The sequence below is a fragment of the Haemorhous mexicanus genome, chromosome 2, assembly GCF_027477595.1.
Source record: "Haemorhous mexicanus isolate bHaeMex1 chromosome 2, bHaeMex1.pri, whole genome shotgun sequence".
NCBI lineage: Eukaryota > Metazoa > Chordata > Aves > Passeriformes > Fringillidae > Haemorhous > Haemorhous mexicanus.
The window spans coordinates 47293436-47311962 of NC_082342.1; the positions used below are offsets into that span (position 1 = coordinate 47293436).

Consider the following 18527-nt stretch of genomic DNA (forward strand, 5'->3'; position numbering starts at 1 on the left):
ATATTCAGTGGTCTGGCATGTCCACTGTTTATTTAATTCAAAAAAGAAGTTCTCTTCTAAATGGTATGAGCACTGAAAATGGCATTTTCTGGATAAGAAAGGGTAATTAAATAGTTAGAAAGCTGTGATTCAATCTAGCAACAAATATGTATTTACATAAACATATATAGGCAACCTCATGAACTGGAATTAAACACTATGTAGCTCAATTAACCAAGATATTCAGTCAGAAGACTGATAGCAATGTATTAAAACTATTTTTATTGTAAAAAGCAATTATGCCTTTGCTAATTGTATTTTGCTATTTTCAAAACACTACACATAATATACAATGGATATGATTGTTTTGTTACAGAATTTCCTAATCCACTTAAATACATAAGACTGAGTGATCAGTCACTACAGACCTGTGCTAACACTAAAAAAGCATTAAGAAAGCATTGATAAATATGTATAGTTTGAATAAAATGTGATCCAAAGGTACTAAAATTCTCCATTTTTCCTAAGTTTCTCTTCAGCACACAAAAGAGAAGACTCCTGAGAAATCCAGCTTAGAACAAGAAAAAAGATGAGGTGTTTCTGAGTCTGCCATTGGGAGGACATGAGCCAAGCTGAAAAAGAACCTGCAACTCTTGACTGGGGGTATAAAAAGGCTCCCAGAAAACTAACTGAATGCCATTATGCCTCTTGCTTCTGTGGTTTGTGGCTTTACAGTTTATAAAACCAGGCCAAATAATTCATCATGATCCAAATTATTCATGCAGGAAACGGATAGAATTCTCACGTAACCATATGTCTGCATCTAAAAGGTGCAGTGTGGGCTCCCAGCAGAAACAGCAGAGAGAACTGTGCACAGCTACAGGGGATTCTTCTGAACTGTATCAGTATGAGATGAAATGCATTCTAGGAGTGATTGATCACTGATGTCTCCTGAAATCAGTGTTGGAGTAGACATTCTGCTGTCAGACAAAGACAGCAAAAAGTAGCCACTCTGCTAGAAATGAGCCATTTTTTACAGCTGTGCTTTTGCAGAAAATTCTCCCAAACCACAGTAACTTCTGGTAACAATACTATCAAACAATACTGAAATAAGGACACACACTTACCACTGAAAATCTCCTTCTCTAGCTGTTCATTCCATTCCAGTGTACTTTTCTCCATTGTTTCATTTTGGTTTGTATCAAAAGATTGATCACTTGTTTCAGTTGACATTGGGGAATTACACATTTCAGCCTGTTAAAAATTGTAAAGTAACCTGGTTTCAGTTCTACATGTGGGTTCAAATCACATTTCATATATCACATCACAAGCTGTGTCACAAATTCCAGAGGTGAGCAAGCTCTGTCAGTCCATTAAATAATGTATTATTAAAATACACAACTGAGGGTTGTAAAATTGCATGCAGTTTATAGACTTCTACACATATAATAAGGAGAATTACTCATCTTGTCCTCATCCTGTAGCATGTTTTGGATTAGGGCATAGTTTACCTAATTTATCCTAATGCATCCTTATTGCATTGTATCTCTCAATTTAGTTTTCCACAATCACTTCTTCCTTGACCAGTGTATTTTAAAATTCACCCACTGACCTCCCAACAGAGATTTAATAATCTAACACTACAGTCCATTTTCTTATAAGAAGACAGCACTTAGTGATAAAAGTGGGGGAAATGTCATCCTATTCCCCATCTGTGTTTGGATTACATGTTAAATTGAGAGGTTCTATCCCATCCATATTTCCCTAAGCTCATAGTCTCAGATGATGGAAGTGCAGACAGCTGTTTAACTGCTGAATTATTTTCGCTGAAACTCTTCCTTTTTTCAAAAAACCCTACCCTACTACTTTTTTTTGTTTGCCATATTCATAATATTTTACTGCTCTAGCTATGATATAGCTTTATATAATATGTTTCTATAACAGACAGGAATCTCTGATAAGATCTTTGCTCAGTCATATATTAATATAGATTATCTCTTTGTTTTTGAAATATGAGAGAAGGGAGGTGGCCAGTTTACATCCTCTGTGCCTTTGATTATACACTGTATACCTTCTTAGTCCCCTCTGTGGTTATGCCACCCAGTTGAAGATGAGGAAAAACATGTTAGTAATACAGGGTAATAAAATAATTAAAATAGAAATATAATCCTTGGAAGAAAATCTGATATTTCAACAGCATGCACTTGAATTACATCAGAAATAAATCTGTTTAATCCTTAAAATGAGCTTGTGCTTATAAAATGAAACATCCATCCATCCATCCATCCATCCATCCATCCATCCATCCATCCATCCATCCATCCATTTATCAAAAAGAAAAAAAAAATCCTACTTCAAAATTTACAATTACATGGTAACTCTGTGCATGGAAATGTTGCACAAGAGGTTCTAGATTACTGCCTGCCCAGGCCAGCTACTCTTTTTCATCCTGGTACAAATGAAATGAAACAAAGTAAATATACTAGATTATTGCTTAGTGTGAGTTTTGATCTATTTTCAGGTTGGTTACAGTTGCCAAGATATATGAAGGTCCTGACCTAGGAAAATATCCATGCAATTTTTCTGTCATCATGAGAGAACTGAAATCCAGCAGAGCTAGATGTAGGGCCTAGCTAGGAAAGCTTTGGATTTTAACAGACAAGCTCAGTCTACTACATGCAACAAGTTCACAACACAGACATTTTACTCAGCACTTAAAACAAGAACTGCAAGAATACTATTTAAACATGTTAAAGCAACAGCCTACAGCAAGGGGACAAGTTTTCGATAAATCTGTATTTAAACATTGCAGACAAGAAATTGATAAGCTACTTACCGTTGCCATTTCTTCCACTTTTGAGGGTGGGCTAGCAGAACTGTCATATCTGTAGGCAGAGGGATTTAAATGTTAGTTTTGAAAAGGAACTTGCTGTAATTTCATCAAGTAGGAAATATCCAGCAGCTTCTCATTTTAACAACTGTTGAGAAGCATCTGAAAAAAACTTGCTCTATGAAGAATTCATCCTTACCTCCCCGCTGCCAATATCCTGCAAAAATAAAGTGCTTGGAAAATGTACCATTCAGTTTGGCCTTGTCAGCTTGCAAACTTCATAACTGCACAGCCAAAAATGAACTCAATCTACTGACATAGTGTCTGCAACAGAATTGTTTCAATCCAGCATTATGGTAAGATGGTATTTGGTCTTTTTCCAAACAACAATAATTTAGTAGGTACTAGTCATAGCCTAAGTTATATACTTGTTAAGTTCTGACTGGTTTGCATCTGCAATTCTATTGTTTTTCTCTTCCGTTTCAACCTACTCAGATGCAGAGCTGTGCTCTGTCCCTGCAAAGGAGGAGAGACAGGCAGCAGATTGGTTTTGGTGTGAACTTTGGAACTTGCTGCTATTCACCCAAAACAGCCTTTATTTACCAATTTTTAAGACATGGTAGAAGGCTCATCTGCTTTCCTAAGCTATTTAAGGCTGCAAGGGCTTGGCAGAGAACTGGCTGGAGCGTCCGTGAGTAATGCAGTGGTTAGAACAAGCTGAGAAGCCCCGAACATAAAAAGTACTCTGTTTGATGGGGTGACTTGCAGACAAATACAAAATAAATGAAAGAAACAAGAACAGGACTACACGTCACTGAGTCTATTCAAGTCTGCAGATCCTTGATTTACAACTAAGCAAACCCAGTCCCTTCAAAAGCCCTGAAGGAAATGTTGTTCAGCCTGTGCTTATTGCCAATTCTTCCTCGTCTCAGAAACTGTTTTTTTCCCAGGAAGTTAATTCTTGGAGAAAATGAAGTAGGGAAAGATAGTTCTGCTCAGTCCTGTTTGCCTCAAAGTCTTTTTGAATGACCTTGTTCTTAGGCTCTTAAAGCCTCCCTGTGCTCAGGTAGACTACTTTATTGTGCTTCAACAGCAAGTATAAACCGGCTTGTTGGCAAGATCTTTGTGGCCCAGCCTTTCCTCCTGAAGTGCTTTGTCATTTGTTTGCAATGTGCTTGCAGGCAGGGAAGAACAGTTGAAAGGTGCAATTTGTTTTTGCTTCTGTAATTGTGAACTGTAAAACCAGGATTCCTCTCTGACATGGGGTCCAACAGAAACCAAACAAGCCTGTTGACTTCAGCAGGCTTAGGATTTGGCTAGACAGTTTGAATGTGAAATTCCTAATTTTTTCTCATAGCTCTGAATAAAAACAGCCATTAAATCAGGGGGTTACCTCCCCCTTTGAATGAAGTTTACAGAACCAGAACCCAGAAATGTACGTAGCTTTTCTTTTAAACTTAAAAAAGTTGTGTTTTAATGCTTCTAAAACAAATTAAGAATGAAACTTAGGTTTCAGAGCTTTTACAATAATTTCCTGCAAATTAAGTTCAGTAAAATCCTGTGGCTTAGCAAGTTACCTTAGTTTTACTTATATGCATAACAAAAATGCAAAAGCTTTGTTAGAAGCTTTCTTCTTCAGCTTTACTGTGCAAAGCTACTCTTTGGCAAAGCCCAAGAGCGCAAAGCTCTCCCCACTTGATGTTGTATTAATTGCTCCTTGCAATGAACCTACGTGAAGTAGACATGTTAGTTAGAAATGTCAGTTAGAAACGTCTTCTGATAGTCTAGGCAAAATTTAAATTTTCATTTGCACCTCTGGCACTATTCTAAATTCATCTGTGTCTTTATTGTCACTGTTCTCTCAGAAATAACTGGTCATTGCATCCTGCTTTATTTTTCTCCCTGCTAACTTACACTGTCGAGGTTATTTTACTATTTTCCCTATGCCAATCTCTAAATTCCTCAAACTGCCTTATTAGTTTCTATGAACTGTTTTAAATTTTTCAGCATTTCAAAATTAAAGTTTTTCTTACTTTCAGAGAAATATTGTCTAATTTTAGGAAACAGTAATTCAGTTTCTTTTTTGGTTAACAACACTGAGCAATGTTTACATTATTTTGCACACAATGCATATACACATATACTTGTAAATATTGTCCATTATTCATAAACAGGAAAGAAGCTAAATTGATGTTCAAGTTCAGAAATATTTGCCATCTGGAAAATACTCCTCAGTATGGAAAATGAGAAATTATATTTTCTACTTTTCCACTTCCATATATATGGATCTTTTTAATGACAATCAAATGTAAGATTAAAAGTAAAAGATGACTATGACAACTGGTAACAATAATAAAAATCCATGAATTAAAATCTGCTGTGAATTAGTATTTCCACAGAGGCAAGGCACCTGTCTTCCCCAGGCTACCACCAAGCTGTCTAATGTCAGTATAATCCATTTTCTTCAATACCATTCTTATCAGTACTAAGTAAGAAGCCAACTAAAAACCAAACGCATAACTCACATATGCTGAAAACGCAATTAAACAGCATTTTTATCCAGGATGAATCACACTTGCACATATAGAAAATAGTAAGGATATATTCAAGAACTGACACCTTTGAACCGAAAGTGATCAAACTGCCTTCAGACTACAGTTACAAACCTTTTATTAGCATCTTCTGTATGTCCATGTGAGCGCACTCCTTCCTGCAGCATCCATAATTTATTCTGAGTAGAACACCACTGCAGCTGTCAAAACTGTCTCTCCGGAACTGAAAGGACCCTCTATCCAGCCATTAATGTTTAGCCATTGAAAATCTTCTGCCAGTTAGGCTTACTTACAAGATTTACAGTGCTGCGTCCCTGCTAGTGTTTCACTAGCTCTCCAAAATAACTCTACCTGGTGAGAGGCAGATTATTTCAGTGCTTTGCCTATGCATAAAGCAAACCACATGCCACGGCAACACCTAGAAGAGGGTGGGGGAAGTTTTCAACAGAGAGGCGTGACTAGAAAATGTAGCAATCAGCTCAGTTACACGTCAGGATTGACTTGTTTATTTTTCAAGTTATGCTCGGTTGGAAATCAAAGGCATCTGAGCCTCAGATACAATAGATTTTCCATGGAAAAGCCAGATAAACACACACAAGGAAAGCTGATCTAATGAGTAGGCACAGTTTCCTTTTTTTTGCCTTCTTAAATTAAGAAATCATTTTAGTGTTTAGATTCTACAGCAAAGGCTTGACCTTCGTGTGTGCATTGGCTACCTGACTGTGCACCAGGATAAAGCTCCTTTGAAATCTGATTCTCAGTTACACAAGTGTCCCTTTATTCTTCAGGGAAAACTGTGGCCCAGCATTTCTGTGTTCCAGGATAAGGGGCATTACCAGGTCACAAGAAAGAGGAAGAAGAAGATGTCAGGTATGGAGCAGTGTTAACACTGCATATTCTTTTTCTATGTTGCGTTGTTATGTAAGAGAATTGTTACCAGTAAAAATCCACAAAGCTAACCTCAAAGCTTCTACTTAAACCTCTCCTTAAATCTCCTGCTTTCATACAAACACTCCACAATAGGAAGCTGCTCTGTTACAAAACCTATGTATCAGACTAATCTTAATTTCTTTAGAGGCCTGCATTCCCTGTCATTGTTTATTACAGCTGTTTTATTACATCATGCCAGAAGGGAGCCCCAGGCACAGACCAGAATACCAATCTGAGACACACTGAGCAAAAATCAGCTTTTTGTACCAAAGATCTTGAATCTTTGTACTTGGATTTCACAGGGCTGCACAATGCAGCTCTACCTGTGATTGCCAGTCCCAAGCATTACCCTAAGACGCACACAAGAATAGTAACGTCACGCACGTGTTGCTGACATATGGCCACACAGGACAAAAGTTAAGAGAGATCAGGCAGCCTAACTAGCCTGACTGTAGCTTCCCCCACCTCTTTTCTTCTGAACAGCTTCAACCCTGGGAATGGCAAAGGAGAAGGATACTCTTCAAACAGCAGCTCCAGAGCTGTGTTTTGGCTCAGATTCAAAAACCAAAGTAAACCAAAGCAAACCCAAATACTGAGCCCAAAGCACTGACAAAGCATAGAAGGCAAAAGGGCCAAGAGCTGTCTGGTTTGCCTGGCCGGAGCTAAAGTTGCAGGGCTGCCTCTAAGCTGCCTCTGGGCTAGAAATGGTGGGAACTGATGCAGCAGAGCTGCCTGGGGCTGGTACTCTCTGCCATGACTTGGGAAAGCTTTGCTTTCCTATTGTACAGCCATAGGGCACCAGATCCCCATGAACCTTACACTGTGTCCTCTTGAGAGGGAACGAAACAGGATGCAGCTGCTCCAAAGTCTACAGTCTTTCATATACTTAAAGTCTTTATGCAAAATCTGAGCAAAATAGGTTTAGCCAAGAGACTCTACCTATTACTTGTGACTTGTGACACAATACAGATAATCTCTCATTACAGGACCAAGTAAAATCACAATCTTCCCAATAAGGTAAAAAGCAAGAAACTGAAAAAATAATTTAACAAAATTTTCTGAAACTTTAGAACAATTCATATACTTTTTTAAAGCTGGAAATAATGTATGTTCTCATTATAGCTCACCGTGGTTGCTTCTGAGTCTGGGTTTTCCTTGATCTTCTAAAGGAGGAAAGCCAAGCAAAAGGTGATCTGAACCCCAGAAAGGAAGCTGAAGTGTTCTTTTGTGCTTGAGGATTTGTGCGGGATGACATTTTTATTTCTTTATGATCTAAAAATGTGATAAAAAGTAGATTTGTTTTGAGTTCTTAATAAATACAGTATTAAAATATACAGAAATGTTATGTCTTCATAAACAATTTTCTTTTGCTTACCTTTTATGTCAGGTAAATCCAGTTTTGACATTTCTGGACAGACTATGTGACATACTGGTTTATAATGACTAACTAGGAGACAGAGAAAGATAAACAGGTCTAAAGTTTCAAAATGTATTATTTGTTTTGGGTGATACATGTGAGCTACATGAGGCTGATTTTCACAAAGTAATCAGAACTCAATTACTTGAAAATCATACCTGTTTTAAAATACAGGCAAATCAAACATTTGAAAATTGAGGCACTCACAATCATTATTCACTGTCTTTTTACATTTGTAAGAAATATAAATGTGATGACCCAGAACATACAATGACCTAACTGACTGTAATGTAACTACACAACACTAACTCAGACTAACACGTCCTCTGTATCATAGATTTCCTTACAATGTGGTCGCATGGAGTACTTTTTTTTTCTGCTACAAACTGCATATCACATCTGTATTTTTAATGCAAGATATTGTGAATGAATTCTATGGGAAGGTTATGACTCGTTTTCTTCAAACACAACATAAACTCAGTCTGCCTGTAAAAGCAGTTGGCATTTGGTGGGAAGATGATGATGAGTATCACTTATAGAAAAGGGAAAGAACAGCAAACTGGAGGATATAAGGAAACAAGACGTCACTCAGGAATAGGGCATTATATTTTTTTTTTCCTTTTAAAGCAATGTCTGAAACAATGCAACAGCCTGAAATTGGCTTATCCAATGACTGTAGGAGAAAGCAAACCCAGAAATTAGGGCAAAGTGTCATTTATAAAAACAGCAAGAGGCAGCATTTTGTGTCATGTGATTGAAATCTTGTGTGTAATACATGGCTTTCCCTTCAGTGACAATCTCTGTGTACTTCAAAATGCCTCATTCTTTACCCCTTTCAGAGCCTATTCTCTTGGTGGCATCGACTTGACAATGCAGGTGACATCAAGAGAGTCCTAATAGCACTGCCATAGCCAGGATGGTCTAGGGATGTAGACACAGCAAGGCTTGCAGGAAGAAGTAGGATCTTTTATTTAGCCAGCTTATACAGTTGGAAATATCAGACAAGCCTCTGAGGCACAAAAGCCCTTCTTCAGATCTGAAACAGAAACAGGTGCTTTTAAAGTTAAATGCCAGAGAACAATTACACAGTGTTTAGTCAATTAGAACATCTCTGAAAAAGAAAAATAGTAGGTAGGACTAGAGCTGAGGACTAGAGGGGATGTTGGGGATAAAAGGTCAGGAAAGACTGAGATCTATTCTGTGCAGGTCTGTAGTATGAGGAAAATGTTTAAGGTTTCACTTTTCTTTCGAAATACATGACTCTACTTCCAGTTGCTATGAAGCACAAATAGGAGGAGCTCAATGAAAAACATGCAGAAGTGTGAACAGAATAAAAGCATGTATCATGCATGAGAATGATCTGGATAGAAGATGAAAGACAGTGCAGAGTACCATGCTTTTTATAGAGACAGCATGTTTCTTGTGCATGTTCATTTTGGATGGGCATCAGAACCTGCGAAATGAGATCTCAAGAAATTGCTTCCTGGTCAGGCCAACTTTTCAGGCTTTGACACTCACCCTGATAATAAGCACTAGCATGCCTTTAGCCCAGTGTTACCAGAAAAAGTTTTCCACTGGTATAGTCAAACCTTTCTCACCCAAACTCATCTACTTATTCCAAATGTCATTTAGGTGCTTTTAGTTTTTTTAGGAAAACTAGGGAAAATAAATTTTTTTTTGTGCTGGTTTTGGCTGGTATAGTTAATTTTTTTCATAGCTGCTTGCATGGGCTCTGTTCTGGACTTGTGCTGGAAGCAGTGTCAGTAACCCAGGGATGTTTTAGTCACTGCTGAGCAGCACTTACACAGAGTTAAGGCCTTTCCTGCCTCTCACCCCACCCTACAAGCAAGTAGGTTCAGTGTGCACAAGGAGCTGGGAGGGGACACAGCTGGGACAGCTGACCCCAGCTGACCCAAGGGACATTCCAGACCATACAGCACTGTGCTCAGCATAGAAAGCTGGGGGGAAAAGAAGGAAGGGAGGATGTTCAGAGTGATAGTGTTTGTGTTCCCAAGCAACCATTGTGCATGATGGAGCCCAGCTTTCTGGGGACAGCTGAACACCTGCCTGCCTGCAGGAAGTGGTGACTTAATTCTTTGGTTTACTTCCTCATGTGCAAGGTTTATCCTTTATCTATGAAACTGTCTTTATCTCAACTCATGAGTTCTCTCAGTTTTAGCCTCCTGCCCATCCTGATGGGGGTCAAGTGAATGAGCCACTGGGTGGTGCTTAGTTGATGGCTGGGGCTAAACCACAAGAGTTCTTTAGGATACCCAGTGTAAGGCTCGAAGTGTTTGAGATAACAACAGATCTCAGTGGAATGTACTAGACTGAATTTATCACTGTTCTTGCTGTTTAGCTACTAATTGACAGGCTCCAGTGCTTGCCATGGGGCTTGCTTGCCAGGCTGTAAATTAGAGCCTAGTGCTCCTTGGTGCAATGGTTATGTGCCATGGTTATGGTGCACCTCTGAAGGGATTGTGACCAAGAATAAGTCCGTAGAAGGTATACACCTCAAAGAATCTGTGGCTGTGCATGTGGTCATGCTGGAGAATCTCAAAGTGTGTGGCCATGGATAAACCCATGACTCCCCCACAGAGACTGCAGCCACAGGTAAAGCCATGTTGGAGTAGGTGCATTTCTGAAGGCATTGTGGCCCATGGAGGAGGGCCATGCTGGAAAAGGTGCACCTCAGAATGACTGGGGCTGTGGATAAATCCATGCTGCAGCAAGTATATCCCTGGAGAGACTGTGACTCTACTTGGAGCAGGTATACCCCTGAGACACTGCAGTATATGGGTAAGTCTAAGCTGTAGCACAGGCAAGGTAAAGGCAGTGAGGTGGTTAATGGGGATACACTGAAGCGTGTGGGACCTGAGCGTGATGTAAATGGCATGCAATAAAGAGTAAAGAATGTGCTGGGTATGGCTGTGATAATTAATTATTTCCATAGTAGCTAATATGGGGCTGTGTTCTGGATTTGTGATGAGTGTTGGTAATTCAGGGATGTTTTCCTTATTGCTGAGCAGGGCTTACACAGAGCAAGGCTTTTCTGCTTCTCAGCCCATCCCACCAACAAGTGGATTGGGGGTGCACAAGAAGGCTGGGGGGACACAGCTGGGGCCACCATACCTGATGGTAATCCCATACCATACAGCATCATACTCAGTATATAAAATCTAGGGGAAGAAGAGGGAAGTGGGGGCATTCACAGTGACAGCATTTGTCTCCTCAAGTCACTTTTACATGTGATGGAGCCCTGGAGATGCTGAACACCTGCCTGACCATGGGGAGCAGTGAAAAAAGGCCTTCCTTTGCCTTGCTTGTGTGAATGGCTTTTTCTTTATCTATCAGCTGTTGTTACCTCAATTCACTTTTAGCCCTCCAATTCTCACCCCCTCCCATGGTAGGGGATTGAGTGAGTGGCTGTGTAGTGCTTTGCTGCCAGCTGGGGTTAAACCACAACCTTTTTGTACAATGCAGACATCACTGCTTTGATTGGGAAACTACCCCTGTATTTGCTACAATTACAGCAATTTCATTTTGATTAATAAAGACGGTTTATACAGTGAGAACAATTAATCACTGGAACAGCCTCCTCAGGGACACGGTAGAGTCCCCATCACTACAGGTTTATAAGATGTTACTGCAAATGGTGCCAAATAATCTCATCCAGGTTCCCTTTCCTGTGAAAAACTGGACCTGAAGATCTTCTGATGTCCTTCCAACCTGGGCTATACTATGATTCTAACTACGGCATAAAAATATCAGGGATTGTCTCTTGTGAATCCCAGCTCTGCTTTTAACAGAACCTGCTCAAAGAAACAAACTCATTTTGAAAACACATCTTTAGTAAAACTATGGTATGAGAAGAAGCTCAGTGCAATTTCAGAAACTCCTTAGCTATTACACTCTGACATGCCATAAGACATTGGTTTGGTGACCACTATTATATAGATAAGGAAATGGACAAATGCAACTCACTGGTGTTTTTGCTCTTCCTTAGCTGATGCTCTAATGGTGGTTTTAACATTCTATTGACATCAATGTAATTCTGATATTTTCTTCTTTTTATTTCTTCAAACCATTCTCCAGTCACCCCCTGCAGCCCCTTTTCAAACTTCTTTCTCTTCAGAAGTTTACTAAAACAGAAAAAAAAAAAAAAGAGCCATTTTAGATATTACAGGGCAATCATTAGGAACTTTCCCTGTTTTTCATTAAAGTATTTACAGTATATCTCTCTACATATAATGACTTTTACAAAGGCAGTGAGACATGATACATTCACAGCAATCACATAAAAGTTTTAGTGACAGCAACATTCTACTGTATAACAAATGAGATTATGGGACCAGGTTGAGTGGATGACTCATGTGCTTGCATTATTCTCTACTTTGAGGAAGTGCATCTTTTTTCCTTGCAAGACTAAGGCAACCCATATGCATTCTAAAGCTAACTGAAAGTAAGATTAAGTTGATCTAATAATCAAATTAGAATAAATAACACTCTAAATAAAGCAGATTTTGAGATATTTATTCACTCATTTAAATAGAAGTAATAACAAGATTATTTTTATTTTCTAGGGGTAGATCACTGATGCCCTGAAAATGAGGTGTCCACTATGCATTTTCCATGCAAAGGAGAACAGTAAATTGAGAATTCAGCTAATAGATATTCATGAAACATGCTCAACAAGTTTATCACATTTTCCTCTTTCCTTGATGCAAAGTGATTCTGCTTGTGTTCAATATGGATGGAGGCAACTAATAATGAATATGAATGTTCTGCCACACTGAGGTGCAGCCTGAGCAAACTACACACATGCGGCTGCAACTGAAAAAGATAGTAGCAAGTTCAGATTTTAGACCAAGAGGTCATAGGAATTAATTGTTTAGCTGGACAGAAAAGAAAATGTACAATTGCAAAGGAGTGGGAATAGTGCAAGGGACATGCAAAGTTACTTGTTTTCAAATTACATTACACTAGTGTCAAAAGTATAGATGCAAATACAGCAAATCCACACCCCCAACTGATTTTGATGGCAACAAAACAAGATGTCGTGCACAGCCTGGAGATGTAATACCAATGTCTGAGCAAGGCTTTCATGTAAATCTGCCTCCTTAATCAGTGGTAAAAATCTGTGTCCAGGAATACTCCCAAGAACATAAGTTGCTTCAGTTATCAATTTAAGTAAAAACTCATCTGAGACAATACTACTTCACAGAACAAACTTAAAATTAAACTTTTAGTCTGAAAATGGATATCTTTTGATCTGAAATTTATAGTATCCATACTAACCCCTACCGCGCATCTGGTGGCATCTGATGGACAGAAAGGCTGGAGGGAGACATTTTTGGGAAATGAGTATTTCCCTTGAAGAAGATTACACAGCCACATGCACGAGTACTAGCCATTCCAAATAAACTTATTACAAAGGCAAAAATGTTACTCATCGCAGATATTACCGCACCATGGGAGTGACTAAACACCGTAAATGCATTGTGCAGCCTGGAATGCAGCCTAGCACTGATGTGAAACAGGAGGGGATGAACAATGTGCTCTCAAGAGCCAACTCCATGACCTCACTCCTGTGGCCTTACCAAAGGGGATCCAAGATACTGGGAGGAGTAAAAGCACAGAGAGGAGGGCATGAGCTGCTTGGGAAGTAGCTGCAGCCACAGAGACTGCCCGGGATACAACCCCTGAGCAGTTCTGCTGAAGTCCCAAAAGCGCAGAGCATCTCTTACGATCCATTCCCGCGGGCTCTTAAAACCCACCGGGCCGAATCGCTTCTCCCGCGGGAAGAGGCGCTGGGATCGCCGTTCCCGGGCAGCGGCGGGCGGGGCCCTGGCGCCCCCCGGCGGCGGCCGCCGGCAGCACCGCCCAGCGCCCGCTCCCGGCGTGTCCCGGGGCAGCGCCGCCACCCCAGCGCCCGCGGCCGGGAAGCGACAGGACAGACAGAGAAAGAGCTGTTTGCCGCACATTTACGCATTCCAGAGTAAAGGGAAGTATAAAAACCCCACAATCACTCTAACATCGACCATACCAGGCACGGCACGAACGCGCCTTGCACTGAGAAACGCAGTTAAAAGTCTTGCACAAACACTGACTTCACTGCTTAAACACTGTAAAGTCTGTACTGGTACATGCTTGGCATTATATGTAGTCGTTATCTGTGTATTGTCTGCTTTTGAATTGTGCTGTCATGCCCAACTCATCAAATAAATCCTTTAAACTGCCTGTGCACATTTATATTTATACACACATGCAGGCCCATATATGGAACCCTATATATGTAGTTATTTGAGTAACAAATAATAGTTAACGAGTATGATACACGATATGTAGTTGCAGTATTGCTCGGCTGTTAAGTATTTCTCCTTTGTGATGACGCTCAGCCAAACCACATCATTTCCCTACATACCTGCTCTGTCAAGTTTACTGCCCTCTCACGACACTAATGAACACCAGTTGAGAGCCAGAAGGAAAGCCCATCTCAAGAAACAATTACAGCAGGAGATGGTATCTGCACTCAGTATTGCAATGAACCTGCCTCTGAGGCAGCACTATTGTTACTTGGATAACACATTATGTGTTGAGACACTGCACCTTACAGTGTCAAAACACCTATTGCCCTCTAAACCAAATGTACTAATCCTGCTTCCCAGTCTGCTCCACCCATCCTTACTCCTCATTTGCCTATAGCTATTTTGCACTTGGAGCCACTACCTTTTGAGAGGAGACAACACTATTGCGACTGGGAAAAGTATCTATAAATTATTGTGGGATTGAAGGCAAATCCATTCGCAGGATTACTTGCAGGAGACTGCTCCACAAACCAGTGCAGGCAGCAACCCCAAATGACCTCACGGGCTCATTATCTTTTCCCATCTATTATTCTACACAGCGTCTAAACCAATGAATCACTCAGGAGCAACTTCTTTGCACTGTTTTTAAAAACATCTCTTCCTTATTGGCACAAGGATGTCCCCGTATTTCTTACAGACATCTCCAGGGAAAAGTTACCCTAAATGTTTGAATGCTCTAGGCTTTCATGTGGGTGATCATAAATACTGTCAATAGATGGGCAGCCTCCCCTGCCACTTCCTGTTGGGATAATAAGGAGCTTTAATTGCAACTGTAAGAGGAAAGGCATTTTCCTTACCATCTTCACTCTGAATATAAAGAGGAACACGTGTTCAAGGTAGTAAAAACTGGGTTGCCAAATAGGACATTTGGGGACAGCACTTGTTTGCAGAGGACAGAGGATTCAATCCCATTTTTGCTAAAGCAGAAATTATTATTCCTACTGAATTTAACAGAGCAGGATTTGACCCTAAAGGACTCTTACCACACACTTCATAAGAGAACAGATAAACAGCAGCTACAAATAATGAAAAATTGCACCAGGTGAAGAATAAACAGATCAAATTTGCTCATTGGATCAAAGCTCTCAGTGTCTGACAATAAAAAACTGAAAGGATTGCAGAAAAAAAGTAGTGTTGAAAGCATTAGATTAAAAAATACAGCGGGGCAGGTAACTTGCAGTAACCTAAACCAAGCTTTTCTCTTTACTCTGTTCATATTCCTTGCTTTGTCAGAAAGAAAAGGCTAGAGATCAATTAAAAATCAATGCCTGAAGAACCTGTTGTTTCCTAATTTTTTTTTTTTTTTTTACTTCAACTTACCCCCTTCCTACCACTTTATATATACCCCCTTCCTACCACTTTATACATTATGCTGCACTGGTGAACTGTACAACTCCATCACTTCTATCACCAGCTATTTTTCTGGAAAACTCTGTCTGTTTTCACAGCCACAAGTAGCTCTAAAATGCTGTCCTGGGGCAACTCTATGATGCTGGATTGTAGCCCCATTTGTCTGTTTAGACCAGAAATAAGTTCTGCACCTTTAAAACTAGATCTGAGAGCTAAGAGGGGAAGAAGGAAAAGTGGTGGAATTCTTTTGGCGGCTGTGTTTAAAACACAGAGGTAAGCAGTGCTCTCAAGAGTTCTCTGCTCTGCAGAGAGACGGGGAGTTTTCCCTTGCTGTTTTGGCTGTTGTTTTCTCTCGTTAGCTGAGGCCAGAAGGGGTTTTTTGGAACGGTTTGGCCATTGTTCAGTCCGGGAACACCGGGACTATCAACCAGGGGTCCCCCTGCAGCAGGGACACCGGACCTGAGCCCCGGAGAGACCGAGAGAAAGCTGAGGACACACCCACGAAAAGGACTCTGAACTACAAAGGACCGTCTCTGAATTTGCCATCTCTTCAGAACAACGAGAGGTTGCATTGTCTAATATTTTTCGTTTTCTCATGTTTGTGAATACTTTGCTTGTTAAATAAACAGACTTTTCTACTTTTCTTGAAGGTGATTTATCACCTGAACAGATGGGGGGAAGAGCCGCTGAATTTTGCCCTTTAGGGAACATCCCTTTGGAAGTTCTCTTCCAAATTTGTCCCAAACCAGGACAAATGCATATGCAAGTATATTTTCTTACTTATAGTTTTTTTATAGTTGCTTTTAATTTTATGAAAACAATTTAAAGACATACTTCCAAGTCGTCATCTTATTTAGAAAAAAAAGGGAAAAGAAGTATTACTGAGAAAGGCAAAGGCTACCACAGCTGAAATAATTTGAAAAAAATTATTATCTGTCATTTCCTAGAAACATATAATAGCAATAACAAAAACATTTTGGTTTCCAAGGTGCCAGAGAAGCTCCTGTGGCAGGTTAATCCTACCAGGAAGAAAAACAATGAGTCAACACTCTCTTTCCTGGCACCTCAGACACACAACAGGTCTGTTTTCTAAGGCAGTCTTTATTCTTGGTAGCTGGTATACTTTTTCTCAGGTTAAAGCATGTTTTGTTTATTTTACTTTCTTACTGTTGTCTCTTTGGCTAATAAAAATGAACCAAGTCAGCCTCATTATTACATGTAAGACTTTATGCACAAGTAGATGAATCACAGAGCAAAAAAGACTCCCATGTTTTGGCTGTACATTCTACAAGACAATGTAAAGAGATCTAACTGAGAATTCCCTTATTTTTTTATTTGATATATGTAAAATTAAAGGTTTCTTCAGTAATTCTCTGAAAAGTCAAGGTGTTCTCTATTTTGATGAACAAAATGTGTTGCCAATCAATAATGCTTGAATCTAACCTGCTAGGTTGTTGCTGCTCACATTTAATTTTTTCCTGAAATAATAGTTTTCTAAGTGTTCATCCTTTTCACCCTTCTGTCATTTTTGTCGTTATGTATTCAATTTATAATGCCCATTAACCCACTAAGTTGCCCTCAGATGTATTCACCTGAGTATGCGACCAAAAGAACTAAATATGGGCAGAGAGGATGTGGCACAACAATGAGGAATAAAGAGTGTGTGGGTTCAGTGTCTGTGAGTGACCAGGACTCAAACACCAATAAATGTAAAGACTTCAACTCTCCTGAACAGGCACCAGGTCAGGCTGCGGGAGGGAGAGTCCCCTAGTGGTGAAAACCCTGCGTGGAAAGGAGCAACTGGAAAGGAGCGTGGAAGTGCCAAGAAATATTCACCTGAAGGCCAGGGGTGCCCAGCACTGAACTCTATGGCATATGTTTTCAATTCCACTTTAATGGTCGCATGACGTTGCCAGCTCATAATTATGCCAAAATTTTTAGATTCTAGTAATGTGCAAAACCAAGAGACAGAAGGCAGAGGAAAGTGAAAAAGTAATTAATCTTCTCTAGTTTTTCCTCACAGACTGTACATTTAATAGGCATAAGTACTTAAAACACAAAGATACCACTTCTGCACATGAATTTGACATGCATTCAGAAGTATCCTTTAAACAGCATGTAGGGCTACATAAACAAACACATGCAAACAGAAATATAATTTTGTCCTTAGAACACTTTTTTTGAGAACAGGTATCAGATTCATACATTAAAGCCCGCTGTGTGTGTCAGGAATACAGTCAGGGAATATGTAAGTTAAAATTAGAACATCTTTTCAGCCCTTACTAAAGTTCTACCTTGTCTGCTCATGAAGAAAACCCTTCCATTTCCACCTCTCCTTAATTAAAAGGTAGAATAAATCACAAAATCTGACATTATTACACTATCTCTATTCAACAAATTTATTCATTTAAATTAAAGCTAATCACCTGCTTTGAGATAACCTAATCCAGTGGCATTGTGTGCATTCATTACACACATCCACAAAGACAGTGAGACTATGAGCACACACGAAACATTGGAGTCCCTATGGACATAGAATACTTCTACTCTATAAATCACAATGACTTTTGTCTACAATGACTTTTGTCTACAATTCTTTAACTACGGCACCCTCTGTACAGCGACCAAAAGTTACCTGTGTTTTCTCAAAAACATTAGTTTCTCACATTATACTATGTGAAATTAATATACTGACTTACACTAGCTGCTGTTTTCCTTCATCAAGTCCAACACTCCTTTCCCCTTGAAGCTTTTGTCTGCTTTCCTGAGCAAGAGCATAGAACACTCTCTTTTGAAATGGAAAACGAGGAAATGTTGCAAGGGCAAGAACAAAGGTTAATTCTCATGCTGACTACATAACTCCTCTTTGTTCTGGCAGCTCAGGAATCAGAAGCTCTCAGTAAAGCTCTGAAATGAGAAGCTCAATGACTGCCTTCAAAAACTTAAGTTTTCAAAACAGAGCATTGAAACCTGAGATCACGGGATCTGAGGGTGATTAATCATGCATCTCAAGGTGCAACAATGACTCAAGACATTACTTTCAATATTAAACTATTTCTTTAGCAGCTACCCCAGGTTTACAGTGAAAACATCATTTCAGC

General features: G+C 39.7%; 1 protein-coding gene and 1 long non-coding RNA gene across 5 annotated transcripts in view; one reads left to right on the top strand and one right to left on the bottom strand.

Annotated features, from left to right (window-relative positions):
* The window catches only part of EXPH5 (exophilin 5), a 36975-nt gene that overhangs the window by 7770 nt on the left and 10678 nt on the right, over positions 1-18527 (bottom strand). For 2 of the 4 annotated variants that reach the window (XM_059838665.1, XM_059838666.1), the window contains exons 2-5: positions 11693-11850; positions 7419-7563; positions 2816-2864; positions 1107-1233 (exon numbers count right to left, since the gene is read on the bottom strand). In XM_059838665.1, coding sequence (XP_059694648.1) covers positions 1107-1233; positions 2816-2864; positions 7419-7563; positions 11693-11850 — 479 coding nt within the window. Of the gene's footprint in view, positions 1-1106; positions 1234-2815; positions 2865-5475; positions 5796-7418; positions 7564-11692; positions 11851-18125; positions 18142-18527 lie in introns of those variants that run through there. The other 2 variants (XM_059838667.1, XM_059838668.1) reach the window with 2 other exon arrangements.
* On the top strand, positions 5826-7552 carry LOC132323452 (uncharacterized). Its single transcript, XR_009485341.1, has 3 exons — positions 5826-5977; positions 6150-6231; positions 7414-7552. It is a non-coding gene; the product is annotated as an uncharacterized LOC132323452 (long non-coding RNA).